General features: G+C 40.2%; 1 protein-coding gene across 3 annotated transcripts; it reads left to right on the top strand.

The window, feature by feature from the left end:
• Positions 1 to 4,129: 4,129 nt before the first annotated feature.
• Positions 4,130 to 18,717, top strand: ammecr1 (AMMECR nuclear protein 1). Of its 3 annotated transcripts, none has more exons than XM_039777592.1 (6): positions 4,130 to 5,653; positions 11,609 to 11,719; positions 13,052 to 13,166; positions 13,471 to 13,561; positions 13,685 to 13,781; positions 18,656 to 18,713. In XM_039777592.1, the coding sequence occupies exons 1-6, from the start codon at positions 5,166 to 5,168 to the stop codon at positions 18,681 to 18,683; spliced, it is 930 nt and encodes a 309-aa protein (XP_039633526.1). In that variant the 5' UTR covers positions 4,130 to 5,165; the 3' UTR covers positions 18,684 to 18,713. The 3 variants fall into 3 exon arrangements, with proteins under 3 accessions (XP_039633526.1, XP_039633527.1, XP_039633525.1); XM_039777591.1 differs by having other exon boundaries at positions 4,135 to 5,653; positions 15,290 to 18,717; XM_039777593.1 differs by lacking the exon at positions 11,609 to 11,719 and having other exon boundaries at positions 4,134 to 5,653; positions 15,290 to 18,717.
• The last annotated feature ends 278 nt before the right edge of the window (positions 18,718 to 18,995 follow it).

Here is an 18,995-nt window from a genome sequence, read left to right as displayed (position 1 = left end):
AGAGGAGGAAGATCGTCAGAAGGGGAGCTGAGTGGGTGACATGACATGCCTCTTGATGAGATGAGTTTTCAGCCCTATGATGTTAAATGGGCAGTAACTGATTGTTTTGGCTGGAAGAGAAAGGTCATTACAAAGCAGCCAGAGGGGAAAACAGCTGAGTCCAGATAAAATAATGACAAGTTTTCTGCAGGGAAAGAGAGAGCTAAGCAGGCAATAGACATCAAAGCATGGATCATGTTGCATTTGTGTGCTACTGATGAAGCATTAAAATGTCCAGAAATTTCACCAAAAGATGATTTTCACAATGCTATGACAACAATATGTTTCTCCTTCATCCAAACGTGCAATGTTGTAATTAGGTCATATGCAATCCATGGCCTTCATCAACCTTGTGACCACTGGGAACCGCAACAGCATTGTCAGAGTTTATCCTCTCCAACACAGATGTCTGGCCTCCACCCCTCCTGTGACAGATGCTGTTGAAACAATGAAGTCACATTTTCACAGTTGACACATGGTGACAAGTCCTACATCATGTTGGAAAGCATCTTTTGATGCTGGCCTGCATATCCATCATATAATTTGTTATCATCTATTACTGAGCAATTGAAACCATAGAGGTAATAATACACAAGGTAGGGGAATTCAGAGTTCCTTGAAATTTCAGTAGGAGAGATTTTGATGCCAAAACAGGAGATTGGCTAACAGTAAATTATTGTTTTGATATCCAGGAATCTCAGCAGTAGACTGGAGAAGTAATCATTGGGTCATTGATATTGATCAAACCCTTGATGATATAATATAGCCATTATATGCCACAGATCAGTTATATCAGAATCAGAATCAGCTTTATTTGCCAGGTATGAGGACACATACGAGGGATTTTGCTTATATAATATTCCCTTTAGTCCCATTCAAATACATTTCTATTCAAGCAGGTGTGCAAAGTGACTACAGTTATTTTGTATTTTCTGACTTTTTGAAGAACATGTGAAGTTTTGCTAAACTTTCTGTTTATTCAAATCGTCATGAGTATGGCTCATTCTCTGTCTTCAGTCAGCTACAGTACACATAGACTCAGTGGCGAGTGAGCACTGCTGCATGGCAAGGGAAATTCCACCCCAAGGCCTAATAACAACATGCCAGATTGTCTCATGCTCCCAAGAATAGAACAGACAGTGAATGAATGGAACAAACCAGTCAATTCTTTCCATATATATATTCACTAAATGATGATTGTGCATGTGGGGATTTTTTATTAAATAGGAAGATTAAAATGCCAACAATAATGCTCTCAGCTCAGCCCATTTGGCTTATAAAGTCACCTTGACATTGAACAGCAGTGCCCACTCTAATACTGTAGCTGGAATGGGAGGAAATTCAGCCTGCTTTCCTCTTTCCTGTTGTAGTTTCAAAAGATAATCTGCATTGGGTGTATCGCGTTGCAATCATCCGTGTCTAAAATCCAATGGTTGCATGAATGAGGTTTTGAAGAGGATACAGCCATGTCAGCTTCATGCTATACTAAGCTAAATGTTCTATGATGGGGTATCCCACTGGGAAAATATTTATATGAGAAAATAATTACAATCTAAGTAAAGTAGCTTAAATAATAAAGTTGGCTGAGTATCGAAAATATGTTTCTTTTATTACTAGGTATTTGAAAGAAGTCCCCCACTGCTCAAATTCTACATCAGAGCTAATTAATCTATACTTCAGGACTTTTCAGTGCTAAATGTGACAAAGAAGCTACTGTATTGTATTGCATCACACAGTATCACTAAACGACTGAGGACATTTTTATTTTTCTGTTGACTTGTATTCCAATGCAAGCCTTGGCAGTTTCTGTTATCATAAAATATGAATATTTATTTATTTAAAGTTTTAAAAATCTCAAAACAACCTGCACAGATAAGGAAAATCACATGAGTGTTGACCCCACCGCAACAACATTTATATGAATATCAATGGGAAAGACCTAGTGCAATGATTTTAAAGGGCTTTGCTCTCATTTGTTTAAAAGAACAATTGCCTTATTTACAGTACAAATGTAATGACAAAGAAAAATAAGTTAAAACAAGTTAATCCACATCAGGCAATCAACTATCACATCAGTTTCTGTAAGACTTGCATGTTTTCTTGATTCACTTATTAAGAAAGTTAAACAAAAAACATGGGAGGGGGAAGTCATTTATGCAGTAAAATGATTAGTCCCAGATCCTTAACCTTTTTTTTATTAATTAAAGTTATTTAACCTAATATGTACTTGAGTCTGCCCAAGGAGGCCTGTTACCAGGAAAATGCTTATTCAATAGCCACCAGAGTCAACAATAGCTATACATTTTAAAACAGGCCTGAAGCCTTATGCTGAGTCAGTCATGAGGCACTTTATGGGAGGGGTGCCTGTGGGTGCTTACTGCTCTGGCCCACATGATAAACTCAAATATGTCTGGACTTGACAGCAAATAGGTGTAAAGACAAAGCAAATGGACACTGAATGAACATTACCTTAAGTTTAACATAATCACAAGTACTATTTCGGCACTGCAATATTGCAGACGCTTACGTCAGTTTAATTGCCACTGGTCCTGGTATTAGCACCACACATAAAGCAATGTGGATGAGTTATGATCAAATATATCCCTCCTGATCATTAATTCAATTGAAAACAAGTATGGAAAAACAACTGTCAAAGTCATTTGTACCTTGAATCAACAGGAGGACACTGGTTTAGTTGTCAGCTTTACACTGCTTCAAACTTAATTAAATTAAGTATAGGTATTTAACTGATTACACATACGTATTTTGAATACATACGAGAGGAGGAAAGCCCCCTCAAATTAATTTTATAATTTCAATGTGATAGGATTACAGTATTTATTTTAATTTACGCTGTTTCAGGGTGCCAGATCCGCGATGATAATCTGTGTCATGAAGCCTAGAACTTCTAGGTGGCTGTGGGTCAGAGGTAGAGTGAGTCGGCCCTCAACAACAAGATTGGTGGTTCGATCCCATGTTAAAGTGTCCTTGAGCAAGACACTGAACTCCAAGTTGCTCCCCATACACATTAGGTGGCTGTCCACTGCTCCTAATGCTTATGGGTTAAATGCAGAGATTGCATTTGACTACATTGTACATTGTATGTAATGAATAATAAAGTTTCTTCTTCTGGACACATGCCTATGTTATAAGATTCCATGTAAGCAATTCATAAGCCATAGAGACACACACAAAAGGACAAATCACCTCAGTGGAATACAAAGACACTTGCAAATCAATTTCCTTTACCATTACCAAGTAGCCTAGATCATTTAAAGAATAGACCCAGAGAAGAAAGATCACTCTACCTCTATAACTTAGCAGAGATCTTTAACAGGAGGTCCGGGGGCCCTAGCGGGTCCTCAGAGTTACTGCAGGGGGGCCTCCAAATTGTTAGAAGGTGCCTTCAAAAAGTAAAATGTCTTTACATGAATCCAACATATTATTAGCAAATATAAATCAGCCTATTTTGAGAAAAAAACACTGATGATAGGCTTAATGGCCTATGGGTAAGGTATAGTCACTAAGATAGCCATCCACAGATAAAGTTAATAAGGATTCACTGTGCCACATGTATGTTTTATTTTTTGTAAAGGTTATTTTTGGGGCATTTCCGGCCTTTATTCTTGACAGGGCAGCTGAAGACATGAAAGGGGAAAGAGAATGGGAACGACATGCAGCAAAGGGCCGCAGGTCAGAATCAAGGCCTGTAAAACCTCTATGGGCGCCTGCTCTAGTCTACCAACTGAGCTATCTGGGCGCCCCACAAGCATGTTTAACATTATAACATAACTGATAAAATCATGCCAACAAATATTTTAATAGCTTAGTATTCTATGCACTAAAAGAGTAAAGGCTTTAGGCAGCCCACACGTTATTGTAGGCCCAGTTTAAATACAACTTTATTTTATACAATATAGGCTACTGTATGTAGTAGGGGTCCCTGCTCCGTCTCCCTTAAAAAACAGTGAAGACCCCTAGGCTAATGATAGTTTTCCATGCACGCACGCATGCATCCGTATGGACGTCGGGAGCGCGCATGCTTCCACGGCAATAGCACATTTGATACCCCCAGAAGCTACGCAGAATGTGTAGCAACTGTGCGCAACCCACTTTCTGAATCCGCTTCCGACGTGCCGACGACACCGATGCTTGTGCCCACCACAGACTGATCAGGGCTTTTACCCGAACAGCACTGAATGGTAGCAGCTGAGAGACGGGTGCGGAGCGATGGTTGCCAAACCCTGAGGATTTCTCACGGCTCACGGACTAGAATGCTCTATATGTATCCCCATAAACGGATGACAACCTCCAAACAAACCTACTGAAAACTTTCAGTTCTACGTTTGACGCGGAGCTGTTATTTAGAATTTTTAGAAGAACAGGCATCATGCAGGTGCAAACTGTGGGCTAACGTTACTGAAATGACTTGCTCGGCGTTGATGCGTTTGTATAATGCCATGCCAAACCCGCATTGTCAGATGCCATTTTACTCTGCGTTATCCCACTGTCTGGAATTCCAACATACTGGGCCTGTTGTGTAATTAGAAGTTCGTGAGGCAGTGGCAAACAAGCTGGTGCAATGAGAAGCTACGCTGCCCAACACATTTTGCGCAATTTGTGCTAAAGCTTATGGGTCCTGCGTACTCAAGCTACCGGCTTCCACTTGGAGAGGTGTGCTGCTGGGCTACAGCGCACTGGCTGTCGGCTTCACATCTGGACCGCCTGGCTACTGTCATCTGCGGCCTGTTTGGACTGTTCACTCCCTGAACATTTAGGGGAACTGACTGAGATCGCCTCGGATGGTTTCGTGTTAGGGAAAAGGGGGTGAATATTTGGCTGGGACTTGACGTTATCGGTGATCCACTGGAACACCGTTGTCCAAAGCTGGACTGGCTGACTACTCAAGGAAAAAACGCATATCCAGCTATGGATTTTGCTTAGCGAAGTCACGCATTTTTAAAGGCAACGCTAGGGTGACATTGCAGTCTTCTCACATAGGTTATTTCGTCGTCCGACAAAAAAATAAAAGAGTGAAAGTGGAGTATTGTCCGTCATACGTATCAACGCAGTGGGATTTCTACGTCTGGTCGGCGTTCACCCCCTCCCTTCCCGCGGTGACGGTTATGGGTCGGAAGCGGTGTGTCGGTGCAGATTGTTCCAAGATGGCGGCCGGGTGCTGCGGGGTGAAGAAGCAGAAGCTGTCGGGATCGCCCGGGTCGGGGGGTCCCGGTGGGGTGGGGATAGGAAACGGGGTGGTAGGAACCGGACATTGTGGCTCGGAGTTGGGGATTGGCTCCTCCGCGACCGTTGCAGCAGCGGCGAACGTGATCAGAGCCAACGGCCTGGGGGGACCTGGGGGTAGCGTTAGCAGCAGCAGCAGTAGTAGCAGCAGCAGCAGCGGCGGCGGCGGCTCAAACGCTCTGTCCCCAGCCCAGGCCGGTTACACTTCATCCGGCCTCTCCCCAAATCTCAGCTCGGGACCTGGTTCGGGAGGTGGAAGCAGAAAAATGGTCGTCTCAGCGGAGATGTGCTGCTTCTGTTTTGACGTGCTTTATTGCCACCTCTACGGATACCAGCCTCCAAGAACACCCAGGTTTACAAATGATCCCTAGTGAGTATCTTTGTCTTTTGTTGTTTTGCTGCATGTCAAAGCTCATCGATGTAGTCTCCCAACTAATGTCTTTTGCGGCACACTTGGTGGGGTTGCCTCTGGATTCTGCTTCAGTGTTGAAGGGACAAACTGTCACATCGAAACAACATTTGACTTATAATGAATTTAACGTGAAAACTCGCGAGCATAGCTTAATTTGGCCAAGTTGGAATTTGGGCCTTGTCGCCTTGACTGTCGGTACCATAGAAAAACCGTGTCTATGGTCGGCACTGGCCCGCAACTCCACTAACCTAGCTAGCTAACATTAACGTTAGAATGAATGATTTAATGTGATGTTATCATGCTATGTTACCTATGACTGAATGATGTAGCTACTCTGATGTATTTTTATATTTCCCGTCGCTACTCAGCGAAATGAACATTATGCAATACTGTTTGTCTAACTCAAATAACACTGGCTGACGTTGAGCCTGTTTGCTACAAGCTAGCTAATATTAGCTAGCCACTGACTCTAAAGCTAAAAAGGGTGGAAACGAGTAAGATAACAACGCTTATTTTGTCGGGTTAACGGTAGACGTTTTGCTAGTTACGGTAGGGCTTTTAAACAGCTAAAATACTACACATTAAAAGTCACCGTTAGTAATATAAATATTTTATGTTGCACTCAATGAACTCTGAATTGCCACATACCAGGCTTAGCTTTGTAAGCTACATTAGCTTAGCAACGAAGCACAAATTAGCTTTTGGTAAGTAATTTAATAGCCTAATGTCTTAAAGTGCTCTATAGGATCACTATAACCGGTCACATTAATCGCTCGTTTTACAGTCTGGTAGGTGTACTGTCGAATTAATTAAGGGACACTAACGTTAACCGAGTTCAGCACCAACCAAATACTGTAAAAAGAAGGCACCAACCAACAAAGAAAATGTGGTTCCTGCTAAGTCCTAAGCATTCCTTATCGGCAAATTTAACAAAAATAATGCATTGGCAATGTTATATAAATATAAAAACAAATGCAGTGTTTGTTCATTTGAAGCATTCACTGACCACGACCAAATTAACCAAAAGATTAATGTAACGTTATGCTTTTTGCCCGTGACCACCCTCCTGCCCCCTCCACTGAAACATGTTGACCCCTCCTATGTGACTTCGCGGGGGTTTTACTTACATTTTGAGTTTCGGAAGTTATTGTTTACAATTACAACTAGAGTTTACTACTCCAGTGTATTGACCTGAAATGAGAAAAGAAACTTTAGGGTGACTTATTGACAAGGGCCATGTTTAAATGTATCAAAATAGTCAAAGGAATTGCTGTATTGTGTTTTTTAAATGTTTTTTTCTATGGTCATAACAAATTAAAGTGTAAAAATTAAAAGGCACTCTTTAACTTCACCATGCAGACACTAATAACAATGATGTTGTACATTTCAGGTGCATATGATGGTTTGTGAATGGTGTGTGTTTAATGTAAACAGTTCCAACACTCAGGGTTTTTGCAGGTAATCATTATGGTTAGGGCTGAGTACCGAGTTCAATACTTTTTTAGGCACTGACCAAATTGCCTCCTTAGTATCGAGTGTCAAAAATGCCTCGTCATTCAATACCAAATTTCGGTACCTAAGGAGTAAATCTCATCAGTGTCAGTAAGCCAATAAGCATGAAGTGTGTTTCTACCAAGATCTAATAATGCTGGTGATTGGCTGTCTAACATTACACGTCGTAGAGACATGCAGGAAAAACTCTACGTTACGCACAGAGACAGGGCTCACGTAGTAGGAGCTGAAAAATAAATAAGGGATTTGTGCTGTAATGTTGTAATTTCTTTTTGTTTAAATAAATTTGATAAAATTGGTATCGAAAAAAAGTATCGTTCAGGAACCAGTATCAAAGTCACGGTATTGGTATCTGTACCGGTATCGAAAATGTTTGAATGATACCCAGCCTTAATTATGGTAAACAATCCCTCATAACCACTGTATATGTGTTTAATAAATTCCCCATCCTTCTTACTCAGCACAATCCCATCAAAATGCTTTTTTGCCTTTTTATAGTTGAGATTGTATTGGATAATGAGTCTGTTGAAAGGCTGCTTCTGGCATGTTGACCTTTTGGAAGAAAATCCAACCTACTGAAGCCTTTAATTACACAAGCATAGCCTCAAAAAGTATCATGCTAACATCTCTATCTAGAGTCTATCTCAAAATCACCTCAGCCAATTCCACGCAAAGGCTTTACACATCCAAATATGAGAACCATTTAAAACTGATAGTGGTGCGGCAAACACTGAACAATGAATTGACGTTTCCCAAACAGAGTGGATACAGCTAACCTGTACCACATCTTTTGTCTTATCTAGACTAACCAAATACATGTGGATAATCGAGAAATGCAGACCCAATACTTAATTTTTTTGCCACTACATTTCAGACATTCCTGATTACATACATGGCTGCCTCCTGTAAATTAATCCACAAGTCCAGACTCAAATATGTGAGCTACCACAGAATATTTTCCCAGTCCTCTCTCTCCCACTGTTGGTGTGTTCATTTAAAAATCCCTTTCAAGACCATTACTCTATTAGATATAGTTTGATGAAAACATTAAGTGTTTGCTGCTGCTGATTATTATTATTAGTAATGTCTTTTGATCAAAACAGTTGAAAACATCAACATAATGTGGGTCCTTTGTATGCTATGTACATCTGTACATTTTTATTTGTATTTTCCGTGTCATCCCCAATTGTAAATTGTGTTTAATTTCCTTCAGCAAGGACATGGGGAAAGTGTTAAGAAAGCCATTTAGCTTTACACAGCGGAAGCTTTCAAATAGTTTTTTTTTTTTCTTTACTTGCACAATCAATGTAGATCTGAGCATGCAATACTTAAACTTCACAACATCCCTTAGAGAAATAGATTTAATTTGAATTAAATGAATGAATTAAGTCTGTCAGTATTAAAGGGTGAACATTGGGGTTGAGCCTAACCTTCACCACATGGAAGTAAGGTCTAAAGCCAATCAGACTAGGAATGTAGAAATGTGAAAACTCCAACAGGTTTGAGAAACTCTTAATTCTAGTCCGTGGTGTCCTCGACATGTCCTTCACTTGGGGGCATTGTCAGATTGAATTATTGAAATGCTCAGAAGAACAACTACATTTAAAATAGGCACAGTGCTCAGCATAGTTAGCCAGTGAACAATTCAGTGCCTCAGATTGTGAGTATTTTGTCACGTTTCATGACCTTTTTTAGGATAGTGGTACTAAAATTTAGAAATGGGAACCCAGGTTTCTTGCAAATGGGCCATTTTATTTGAAGTCAAGGTAAACTCATGAATTCATTGTGAATCACGTTGAGACAGAGTTGTGTTTCTGCTGTCTAGACCGACTGTCTACCTTACAAGGCTCATCGTATCGTACATATTGTTGGTATTAGTAAAACAGCAAGACTTCATCCAAATGAAGGGGCGCATGCTGCTGTCACTCAATATATGCGCAAAGGTAGCAGCTTCAAGGAACAACACAGGATACATTCATTCTTTTTATTTTTTTTAAATTGCTTCATTTTGACTACAAGAAGACCAATGGACCACGCTAGCCAGCGAGCGCTGCTGCAGGTACGTTAGCATAACTAGTCAGCCAATTTAGCTAGCTTACTTAAGTTGACTTGAATGGTTGTGCAACTTAAGACAACTTTAGTAATTTGTTCGGGTAGGGTTAATTGAAATCTGTGTAATGTTACGTTTGCTAACTTATAGCTATACAGTAAACTACTTATTTTTGTAGTTATAGTAAGCTAAACAAACAACTGACATTTAAGATTACAATTTGAAAGTAATAAGTAGCTAGCAAACATGCTGTCTTGTTAATCCATGTTATCTTATGCATTGTGCTACCAAATGGTAAACACTAGCAATCTTTTCCTTTCTACATCACCCTTTGCCCCACCCCCCCCACCTTTTGAGGACAACGCCGGAGGAGCCTTTCCTCACTGGTAGACAAGGGGGAAATGTTTCAGGAAAGGTATAATGAAGCCACTGGAAAGTTGCCATATAAAGGTTTCTGAGGAACTGCTGGGTGAAACTTGTAAGACATCAAATTCTACATCGGTGACCATTAGACACCACTTCATTTTTTATTTTTTTTTTGCATTAGACCATTTTGCACCTATGTGCTGTAGCTGTAATTTTTTGTTCCTTTGTAATTTACATTTTTGTTTTTAATTACTGGTACTTCATTGAATCAGAACTCGAAATTTTGGTTTTAATTTTGTAAAACGGTTGTTTCATATGTGAAGAAGCTAAAAATAAAATGTAAGATTTGTTCAAAGAGAAAATGTCTCATGTATGTTTCTTTTTGTAAAATTTGAATTTTAAAGCCTTTTTTTGTAGGAACAGTGTAGGAATTCTAGTTGAAGACTCTCTATGGATTAAACAAAAAAAGACATTGTGTACAAGCCAGTGTCAAAATTGAAGTACCGGTATTAGTTCTGGTATTCACAATGTCTTTACCGGGGAAACACTCTGAGCTAATATTTTTTTCCTTTTTTCTCCTTTTCTCTTTACACTACTACACACACTCTTTAATTTTCGTTATTAAAGCAAGAGAGAGGAAAAAAAATCACCACGTTGTATCAGTAGTAGCTGTATCAGTAGTGGCTCCATACTGGTCCATTTAAAAAAAAAAAAAAAAAAGTAAAGAAATAGTAGGAAAGATAAATAACAAATATATCTGTGCTTTATGAGTCCGTTTCGAAGAAGACAAAAAAACACTTGTTTCCATAAAATAATCTGTTACCAAAATATTAATTAGTGGCACAAGTAATATTGCTCAAGTATGAACGTGTCATGCTGAATTTAGATTTTTAATTGCTCTTAAAATTGGACTGGTTCTCATATTAAGGGGAATAATAATCTGGAGTCCTGCGATATGTGACTTGTCATCTGAGAACAAGACCTTTTGATGGGCTAGTGACAATAAATTAGTGAGTCAGATTTATCTTTACACAGTGAAGATCAAAATGAGATCTGCCATGTACTGTTGAGCAACCCGGTCAAAGTGTCACAGTGGATCTGAAGCATGACGCACAACACAACAAATGCGCACAACACAACACACAATGTAGTTTTGTGGAAGAAAATACACTGAAGCATAAAAAAACAAACAATTTTAGTTTTTGGTTGTTTGAAACGGGATCCGTTATGCTGCCAGTGTAGACCGCTAAAATGGTTAAAACTGACGGTGTACGTTCCATTAGACAAGCATTAGACAATTGACTGGAAAGCACAAATGAAAGTTGTCTGGTGTAGAAAAGGGTGTCTTTCTTTATTTACATAATACTGCATTGCAATCGTGCACTGTTATGCACAATTTTGGTTCTGGTCCACTGTGATGCCTACCAACAATGTCACAACGTTGAGTGTTCTCTCATTTGCTTAATTCAATGAACATTACTGATGCAAACCCAAATGAGATGCCTTTTTAAACTAAACTGAAGCACTGTTGGGTCCTGTTATGCAGTATTTTTCGGGTTATTGTCATTAACACATTTTGTTTATGAAGCAGACACGCGATACATTTTTACAAGACATCCTTCATGCGAACAATTTCAGTAGGCTAAATTACATGCTAATGTTCTTTACCGGAAGCAGTTGGAACATCCCTATAACTTCATGAAGGCTATATTGTTTCAAAAAAGAATAGGTTATCAAGTCATGGGTGGACAGATGGACCAACGCTATGAACAAAAGCCTGCAGTCTTGGATGAACGCTGATCCGTCATGGTGTAGAAGACACGTGTGCCAGTTTAACCTAATGTGAATAACAGCTGTGGCATACACCATCAAAATTGACTGATGTGTGCTGTTAACCAACTTTTGTACTCTACAGAAATGTACATCCGATGTGCACGTTATTAAAATTCGACTCTGTTAACACGGTCCCCTTTGTTGTTTTTCAGCCCGCTGTTTGTCACATGGAAAATAGGCAGAGACAAGCGGTTGCGAGGTTGTATAGGTACATTTTCTGCCATGAATCTGCACTCAGGACTCAGGGAGTACACCCTTACCAGGTAAGCAACAATACAAAGTTCTGTTTCTATGTTTCCAAGCTATAGACCAAATGCTGCGATGGAGCATGAGAAATGGTGGCGCAGTAGTAAAATAGTATAAATTTAGAGAACAACCATCATTATTGGAATAAAGACCCCTAACATGGGCGACCTTTTTAGTAGTAATAAATGACCCCCAGAACTGATAGTTGGCCTGTGCATGAGTGCAAAAAAAACAACATAATTTCTGTTTCTTATAGTATTTGCTTTTGTTCTGTTTCATTCATGTAGCTTGCAGTGAGGAGCGTGTGTCTCCTTTGATCCCAGGTCCTGGGGCTTCAAAAAAATATTCAAAAAGGTTATTAATGTCCATAAGTAGGTTTTTTTTTTTTCTTCATTTTTTTTTCATAAGTGTGTTCTGTTTATTTATTTAGACAAATGGGAACTGTATATGTGTGAGCATTTTTATTAACCGTCAAACTGCAGTTACACTGAGTTAGCAACACAAGTTATCAACACTGGCGTTGATGTAGAAATATGCTGATGTCCTTTTTATTTAGTCCTGATGACCTGGCACTCATGAGATCAATAGGACAGGCAGTGACACAAATAAAATGTAGTGATAACTTAACTGTAATGTATGGACTGTTGTAAATGTGTTTTTATTTTTTATTCAAACATTTGTGTTGTTGTGCTAATAAAGAGTCCTTGTGTAGTTGTATTGGGAGTCCGGGGAACACCGTGACACAGGTTTAACCCACATTGGTGGATCATCCGACTGGTGGGTTAAACGCTAGTTGGGTACTACTTGGCTTTGGTGGACAAGTGTTTTCAATTAGAACATCAACATTTATGTTACGAATATTTGAAATGTCATGTTAACCATTACGTGACGTATCTAACAAATGAGAGACAGCATGGGGCGTGAGAGTGAGTCTCTCAGTGTAAACGGGGCCCTCTGTAAATACCTGGTGTGGAATGTTTTTCACCAGCACTTTTTGACCTGAGGGCAGACACACAGCTGATGTGTCAAATATATGTAAACAGACAGCGCCTAACTGGTACTGTGTACAGACACACACGCATTACAAACAGCATCGAGTCCCTACTGCGACCACGCTGGCCTCTGTATGCATAGGTCATCTACATTAGAGAAAAGGCATTACTCAACCCTCCAATAACATAAAAATAAAGGTAATTGGAGTGCCTCGCATTTTCAAACTCTGCACACAGTAGTCAAACCATTGGGCCTCTTCACACTTGATTATACCGTTTTTTTGTTTGTTTTTTTCCTTTCTTTTTTTCTGAATCACCTCTTGATATGGTATTTTCTTTGTGCTTATATGCGTGCAGTGCCCTTAAAGACAGCCGCTTCCCCCCTATGACAAGGGATGAGCTGCCTCGCCTCTTCTGCTCAGTGTCTCTTCTCACCAACTTTGAAGACGTCGGGGATTACCTTGACTGGGAGGTAAGAGACATGGTTTGCTAAATTTGCATTGTGAAGTGTGGTGCCTAAATGCTCACTCTTTCTGCTATTAATACACTGCAGCTTCTACAAATTTTTCCCCCCAAACAAGACTAAAACTAAGTTAAATGCTAATTATGCCGTAACCTGTTTGAACAAATGCAAAAATGTTGTATTTGTCGCAGAATGTAACTGTTCTCCATATTGGATTAAGGCTTACTCTATTGACAACTTTGACTTTGTTGGATGGAGCGATTTATGGCGTAAAAATGCATTGTTTTCATGCATGTCTTGTCTTGAATTCTAGGTGGGTGTTCACGGTATAAGGATAGAGTTTTTCAATGAAAAAGGATCAAAGCGCACCGCCACCTACTTACCAGAGGTTGCAAAGGAGCAAGGTGAGATCTATTTGTGCGCCAAACGAATCCAGCCTCATCTGCTTTTTACAGAGACAATGAATGTTGCGCCAGATGTGGATTTTCAGGAACGTATTAAAGAGATTTAACTCTTATTTCATCAAGGTTGGGACCACATTCAAACCATAGATTCCTTACTACGAAAGGGAGGTTACAAAGCCCCCATCACAAATGACTTCAGGAAGACCATTAAGTTAACCAGGTAAGATTACGACTTATTGTATGCATATATAATAATGTGTCACTGAGATACTCTTTGTTTGCCACATACATGCATTTAGCATCAGAAAACGGGTTATTGCCACAGTAAGCTACACTTAAGAGAAATTTGCCTTTGTGATTGGTACATACATAAACAGACATATTAAACATTAATATGAGATTAACAATAAATACAGAAACCAATATATATACAAATAGCTGTAAAAATAAGTCCTAAAATCATGCAAATATGCATGTATGTACAAGTTTTGCCAACCAAGCAGAATTGGTAAAACTGAACATAAAGCTAACATGAATTAAATGAAAAAAGAAGAAAAAATAATTATGCATGCATTATATCCTCAGCCACTCAAGTCGCTTAAAGGAGAACTCCACTGTTTTTACACATCAGTCTATTTACAGGTATTGGGGAGAAGTACTGCATATGTGGAAAAAAAAAGCTGTATAAAGCCTTTTGCGGCTCCAGAAGGAGCCGTGTGAAAGCTGCCTTAAGTGATGTCACTTGAGTCCGCATTGGTTGGGTCTGAAGACAAGTTTGAAAATGAAAATATCTGGGGGGTGTAGAGTTAGAAAGAAGTGAGATTAGTAGACCGCTGTAGCCCGCTCTTCATCTCATCTCATCATTAGCCGCTACTAGAATAACTCCTCCAAATGAACTGTCGACGGTCGATTTGCTTTGTGGGTAATGTAGGCGCTAGATTTTGACAAGGAAGAAGAACACATGGAATTAAAAAAAAAAAAAAAAGTTCTCTGTTATGCTGCATCAATTTTTATACTTAAAGTGATGGTTCGGAGTAATTCACCCTAGGGTCCTTTGCAACATGACCTTGAGCCAAACACCCCCCCAGAACCTTTTTTCACCTGGGTCGAACATTGGGAGAGTTAGCGTATAGTAGCGTTATCAGCTGAATAGCTTAGCGCAGGGGCTAATGGATCCAGTGACGTATCTCGTAAATGACCCCACTAATAATGCCCGAAATGATACCAAACGTCTACACTAATACAAATAGGTTATGCACTCATAAAACGATGGATTGGAAAGTTTGTAAGTACACCAGAGGTTTATGTAAATAACTCTTGCCTGCTGGCTTCTGCTCTCTGCTGTTGTTGCTGCTACATACATCACTGGATCCATTAGCCCCTGCGCTAAGCTATTCAGCTGATACTCTACGCTAACTCTCCCAATGTTCGACCCAGGTGAAAAAGCTTCTGGGGTTGCGTTTGGCTCGATGTCATGGTGCAAAGGACCCTAGGGTGAAATTACTCCGAACCATCACTTCAAAAAAAAAAAAAACTGTCCATTGTGAGACTGACAAAAAAAATGCATATTTTGCAAATATTTGTTGTCCTGTCTGAGACTTCCTAAATCCAGTATTGACTCATCTGTGTTAAACAGGGTGATCGGAACAGACTGTGGCCGATCATAGCTTTCCTAACGTGACACGTAGGTCGGCCAGCCTTTACAAACCCATCTCGTCTCATCCCTAGGTACCGTAGCGAGAAGTTGACAATGGGTTATGCAGAGTACATCGCCCACCGCCAGCACCATCACTACCAGAACGGCATTGGGCACCCTCTACCACCCTACAACCATTATTCCTGACAGCGAGCCGCATGACCAATCATTGGACCTCTCCGCGGACCTTTTCCCAGGAGAGCCTGCCCCCTCCTGGTCTAGCTATTTCTACTACTGTACCATTTTATGATGATAGTTTCCGTTGCCATGCCGGCCGTCTCCCAGACGTTGACGTGGCAACGGGTGGCAACGAAGCATCATTTGGCAAGAAATCCACATTTCTTTTTCTTTGCCTGAGTTTTTGCAGCATATGTACACGTGTATCTATAACCCCCCCCCTATCCACTAATATTTTTTTAAAATTTAAACAAATATTAGATTTTATCAAAATTTCGTCTTTTCAGCAAACCTAATCAGGATTTTGATTCTGTGGATGGAAGGAAGTCTCTTTACGGTGGATTTGTCTTGCGCTTATATTGTTTGGGCTTTGCTTCAGTTTAAATTCTCTCAAAGAAAATTCTTATTTTTTTCCCATCTTTATTTTATCTTAATATCCAGACGTATACCATGTAGCAACGCAACTGCAGTTCTCAAAGGCAGTGTCATCTCTATTCTGATTCCTCTCAAAAAAAGAAAACAGATTGACTGTTGAGCCTTGTAAACTCTTGTAGTGTTGTAGTTGGAACTATATATTGGGATCTGTATACTCCAAAGTATAGATAGTAGGATTGTGATGCCCTTTGCTAGTATTGTTTATTGTTTGAGCTCACAATTGTGGGTGTGTGTATTTCTCGGTGTGTGGATATAGATGTTGGTCTGCCACAAGATGAAAACCAGTAGAGTCAATTTAGAAATGACCTAAAGATTCCCGACCGTTTTGGAAACCTCCCCCCTAAATATTTGTAGTGTTTTGTGGTGGAACCTGTACACGTTGAACGGAGTTTGTTTGGCTAGAGCTTTCAGCAATGTTCCCTCTTTTGTGTGACTGTTTTTCTTTTCTTTTCTTTTTTTATTTTAAATTCAAGGTAATTGTGGAGGAAGCCATTTTGTCTGAGGATAATCACGTCTGCGCCGGGTATTTGCTAATTATCCATGTAAAAAATTGTCTATAAGTGGGTCTGATTTGCCTGCATTGGAGAGGGGGAGCAGGTGTAACTACAGGTCCCTGGGGGGGAAAAAATATGTGCATGGACAATGCTTTCATTTAAATTTACTGGGTCTGTTGGTGTCTTGAGTTTACTGGCAGGGAGTCACTTGAGTGGGACATGCTGTAACTACTTAAAGCCATATTCTCTTTTTATTCCACACTTTGCAAGGGTAGTCTGTTGTTTGGCTTGAATTGCCAGAAGTGCATTCGGTACCACTTGGCCGGTAACCTCTAACATATTGGATCTTCAGCCTCCCTGAATGCAATCGTACCACCAGCCAGCCTCAGGCAAGGCTCCATCAGTAAATACTAGTCAAAGGCGGCAGTTTCAGCCATTTGTCTGATGTCTTGTGTATTGCCTGTGTCGTCGTGTAAACGTTGTCTTGCCTCTTCAGATTATAGCTAACCATTTTGTCACTTGTTCACAAAGTATGATGTATTTTAAAATTGTCATTTTGAAAGAAGACGCACCACGTGACGCACAAAGGAAGCGATCTAATGAACACGTTGGTGAAATGTAGAAGTGCACGTCATTGTGCTTTATTTTTTATTTTTTTTGATTCCGAAGCAGTTGCTGTAATGCAGCAAGTTTATTTAGTTGTTGAAACCGCACCACCACCGTTCTCCTCTTTAACACTCTGCTGTTCAGTGAGATCCCGTTGATCTGTTTGTTTCCCCGGCACAGGTTCAGCGGCCTGTTTTGTCAGCTGTAGGTTCGAGCGAACAAAGTTGAATTAGTTGGGGCAGAATCTCTGCATGGGGCCCGGCGGCTTGCAGTTTAAGGTCTACAAATAAAAAGCCAGGGCTTTGTAAGGACTTAAGAAGCCATTTCCCATCCAGATATTACTTGTTAGGAGTCACATCCAAACACACTAGGCTAGTGAGAATGTTTGAACTGTTGTTTTGCTTTGGGTTCAGCTTTAGTTTTGCCAACTGGAACTTTTGAGAGGGTCTTGTTACTTGACATACTTGACATAATCGTAACAGCCTTTACTAACTGACAGGTTATTTTTTTTCTTTATGCAAAAATGTCAAGGGCTTTTGGCACTCCATCCACAGTAACCCGAAATGACCCATATTTAAGTTGTGTTGCCTTAAATGAATGATTAAATAGATGATGGGCCGGTAGATGATGCACTGACTGTTTCTCCGTCCCGTGGTTTGCTCTTTCCCAGCTCCCATCTTCACACCACAGTGTAGGAAAGGGCCTCAGATGTTTTTTCCTCACTTGAATGCTAATAGTTTGTTAGACTTGCGGGGGCTCCTGTATGCCTGCAGTCTCCCGTTTGCTCACGTCTTAACCCAGCTGCTGGTCCTCAATTCTTTCTTTTTCTTTTTTTTTTAAAGCCCCACATAAACACATTCTCTTAAAATAATGTCGGGCACTGTGGTGTTGTTCCCCCTAAATGCTTAAACCACGGGAAGACCGTTTCATGCCTCGTAAAATGTATGCTTTCCATGATGGACACACTACACACTACATCAAAAGTTTGAAAGAGGAACAGTCAGGCTTTCATTTCCTGGTCCATTTTAATACAGCACAACCTGAATTCTTCTGCTGCAAAACCAAATTGACCATGCTCTTTTACATATATGTCTTTGTATACACATGCAATGTATTTTGTTGCATGTATGAGTATGAGACCTATGGTTTTATCCATGATATGCTTGATCTATGGCTTAGACACTCTTATTAACCATTTAAGAGATTTAAAAGACAAATATGGTGCTATCGGACCTCATATTGGGGTGGTCACAGCTCGTGACTGGTCATGCGGACTCATTGATCATATCATACTTAAAGATGCTCGTGTAAGATTTTCTCTTCAGTGTGTTGCTGTGAAATGAGTTATGATGGCACATGTTAATAACTGAAGGATGCGACTGTCACCAGAAAAAAACAAACGGTAGCCCCCAAGCAATCTGTGCTCTCGTGAACCACTGCGGGTGACTTTGGGATCAATTCCCTATGGGAATAAAACAGACTGACCTTCTTAATCACATATAACAAAGAAGGAAAAGTCCCCGCAGCAAACGTGTCATAGGGGCTGTTGAATGTACAGTTAATGGTTGTTATTACAATTTAACAGCGATATGTATTAAAAGAGAGAATCCTACATGTGTTACCTTTACTATCCTTGATATATGCAGATCTGTTCAACAGGTGTTTTTATTTTTTTTTTCCTACCAGTGCAAGTCAACACCCCTGCAGGTTTTGAAAGGACAAGAAGCCACACGTAGCCTCCCCCACAACACTCCCCCTTGATTACTCCCTACACTGGCCCAACCTCATGGCCTAGTTTGTCAAGGTGTGTCGTTCGGTAGATAGTGGTAGTAGTAGTAGTGACCGTTGCCTCTCCCGGAAGATTGGATTCTGCTTTTTCGGAGCACATCCCCTGTTTTTTTTTTTTTTCCCCCCTCCCCACCCCTTAGCTGCTGAATCGTTTGATCTCTGGAAAGGCAAGGTTTGATTTGTGGACTAATGGAAAAAGGTCCTGTTGCTGAGGCTTTTTTTCGCAGCCTCTCAAACT

Source organism: Perca fluviatilis, chromosome 16, assembly GCF_010015445.1.
Source record: "Perca fluviatilis chromosome 16, GENO_Pfluv_1.0, whole genome shotgun sequence".
NCBI lineage: Eukaryota > Metazoa > Chordata > Actinopteri > Perciformes > Percidae > Perca > Perca fluviatilis.
This window is presented reverse-complemented; position numbering and strand designations above follow the sequence as displayed.

Bases quoted from the DNA above. Each gene is read 5' to 3' on its own strand.
- ammecr1 (XM_039777591.1), top strand. From the start codon at position 5,166: ATGGGTCGGAAGCGGTGTGTCGGTGCAGATTGTTCCAAGATGGCGGCC. The intron at 11,720-13,051 runs GTAAGCAACAAT...ATATGCGTGCAG, and splicing joins AGGGAGTACACCCTTACCAG to TGCCCTTAAAGACAGCCGCT. The intron at 13,562-13,684 runs GTGAGATCTATT...TATTTCATCAAG, and splicing joins AGAGGTTGCAAAGGAGCAAG to GTTGGGACCACATTCAAACC.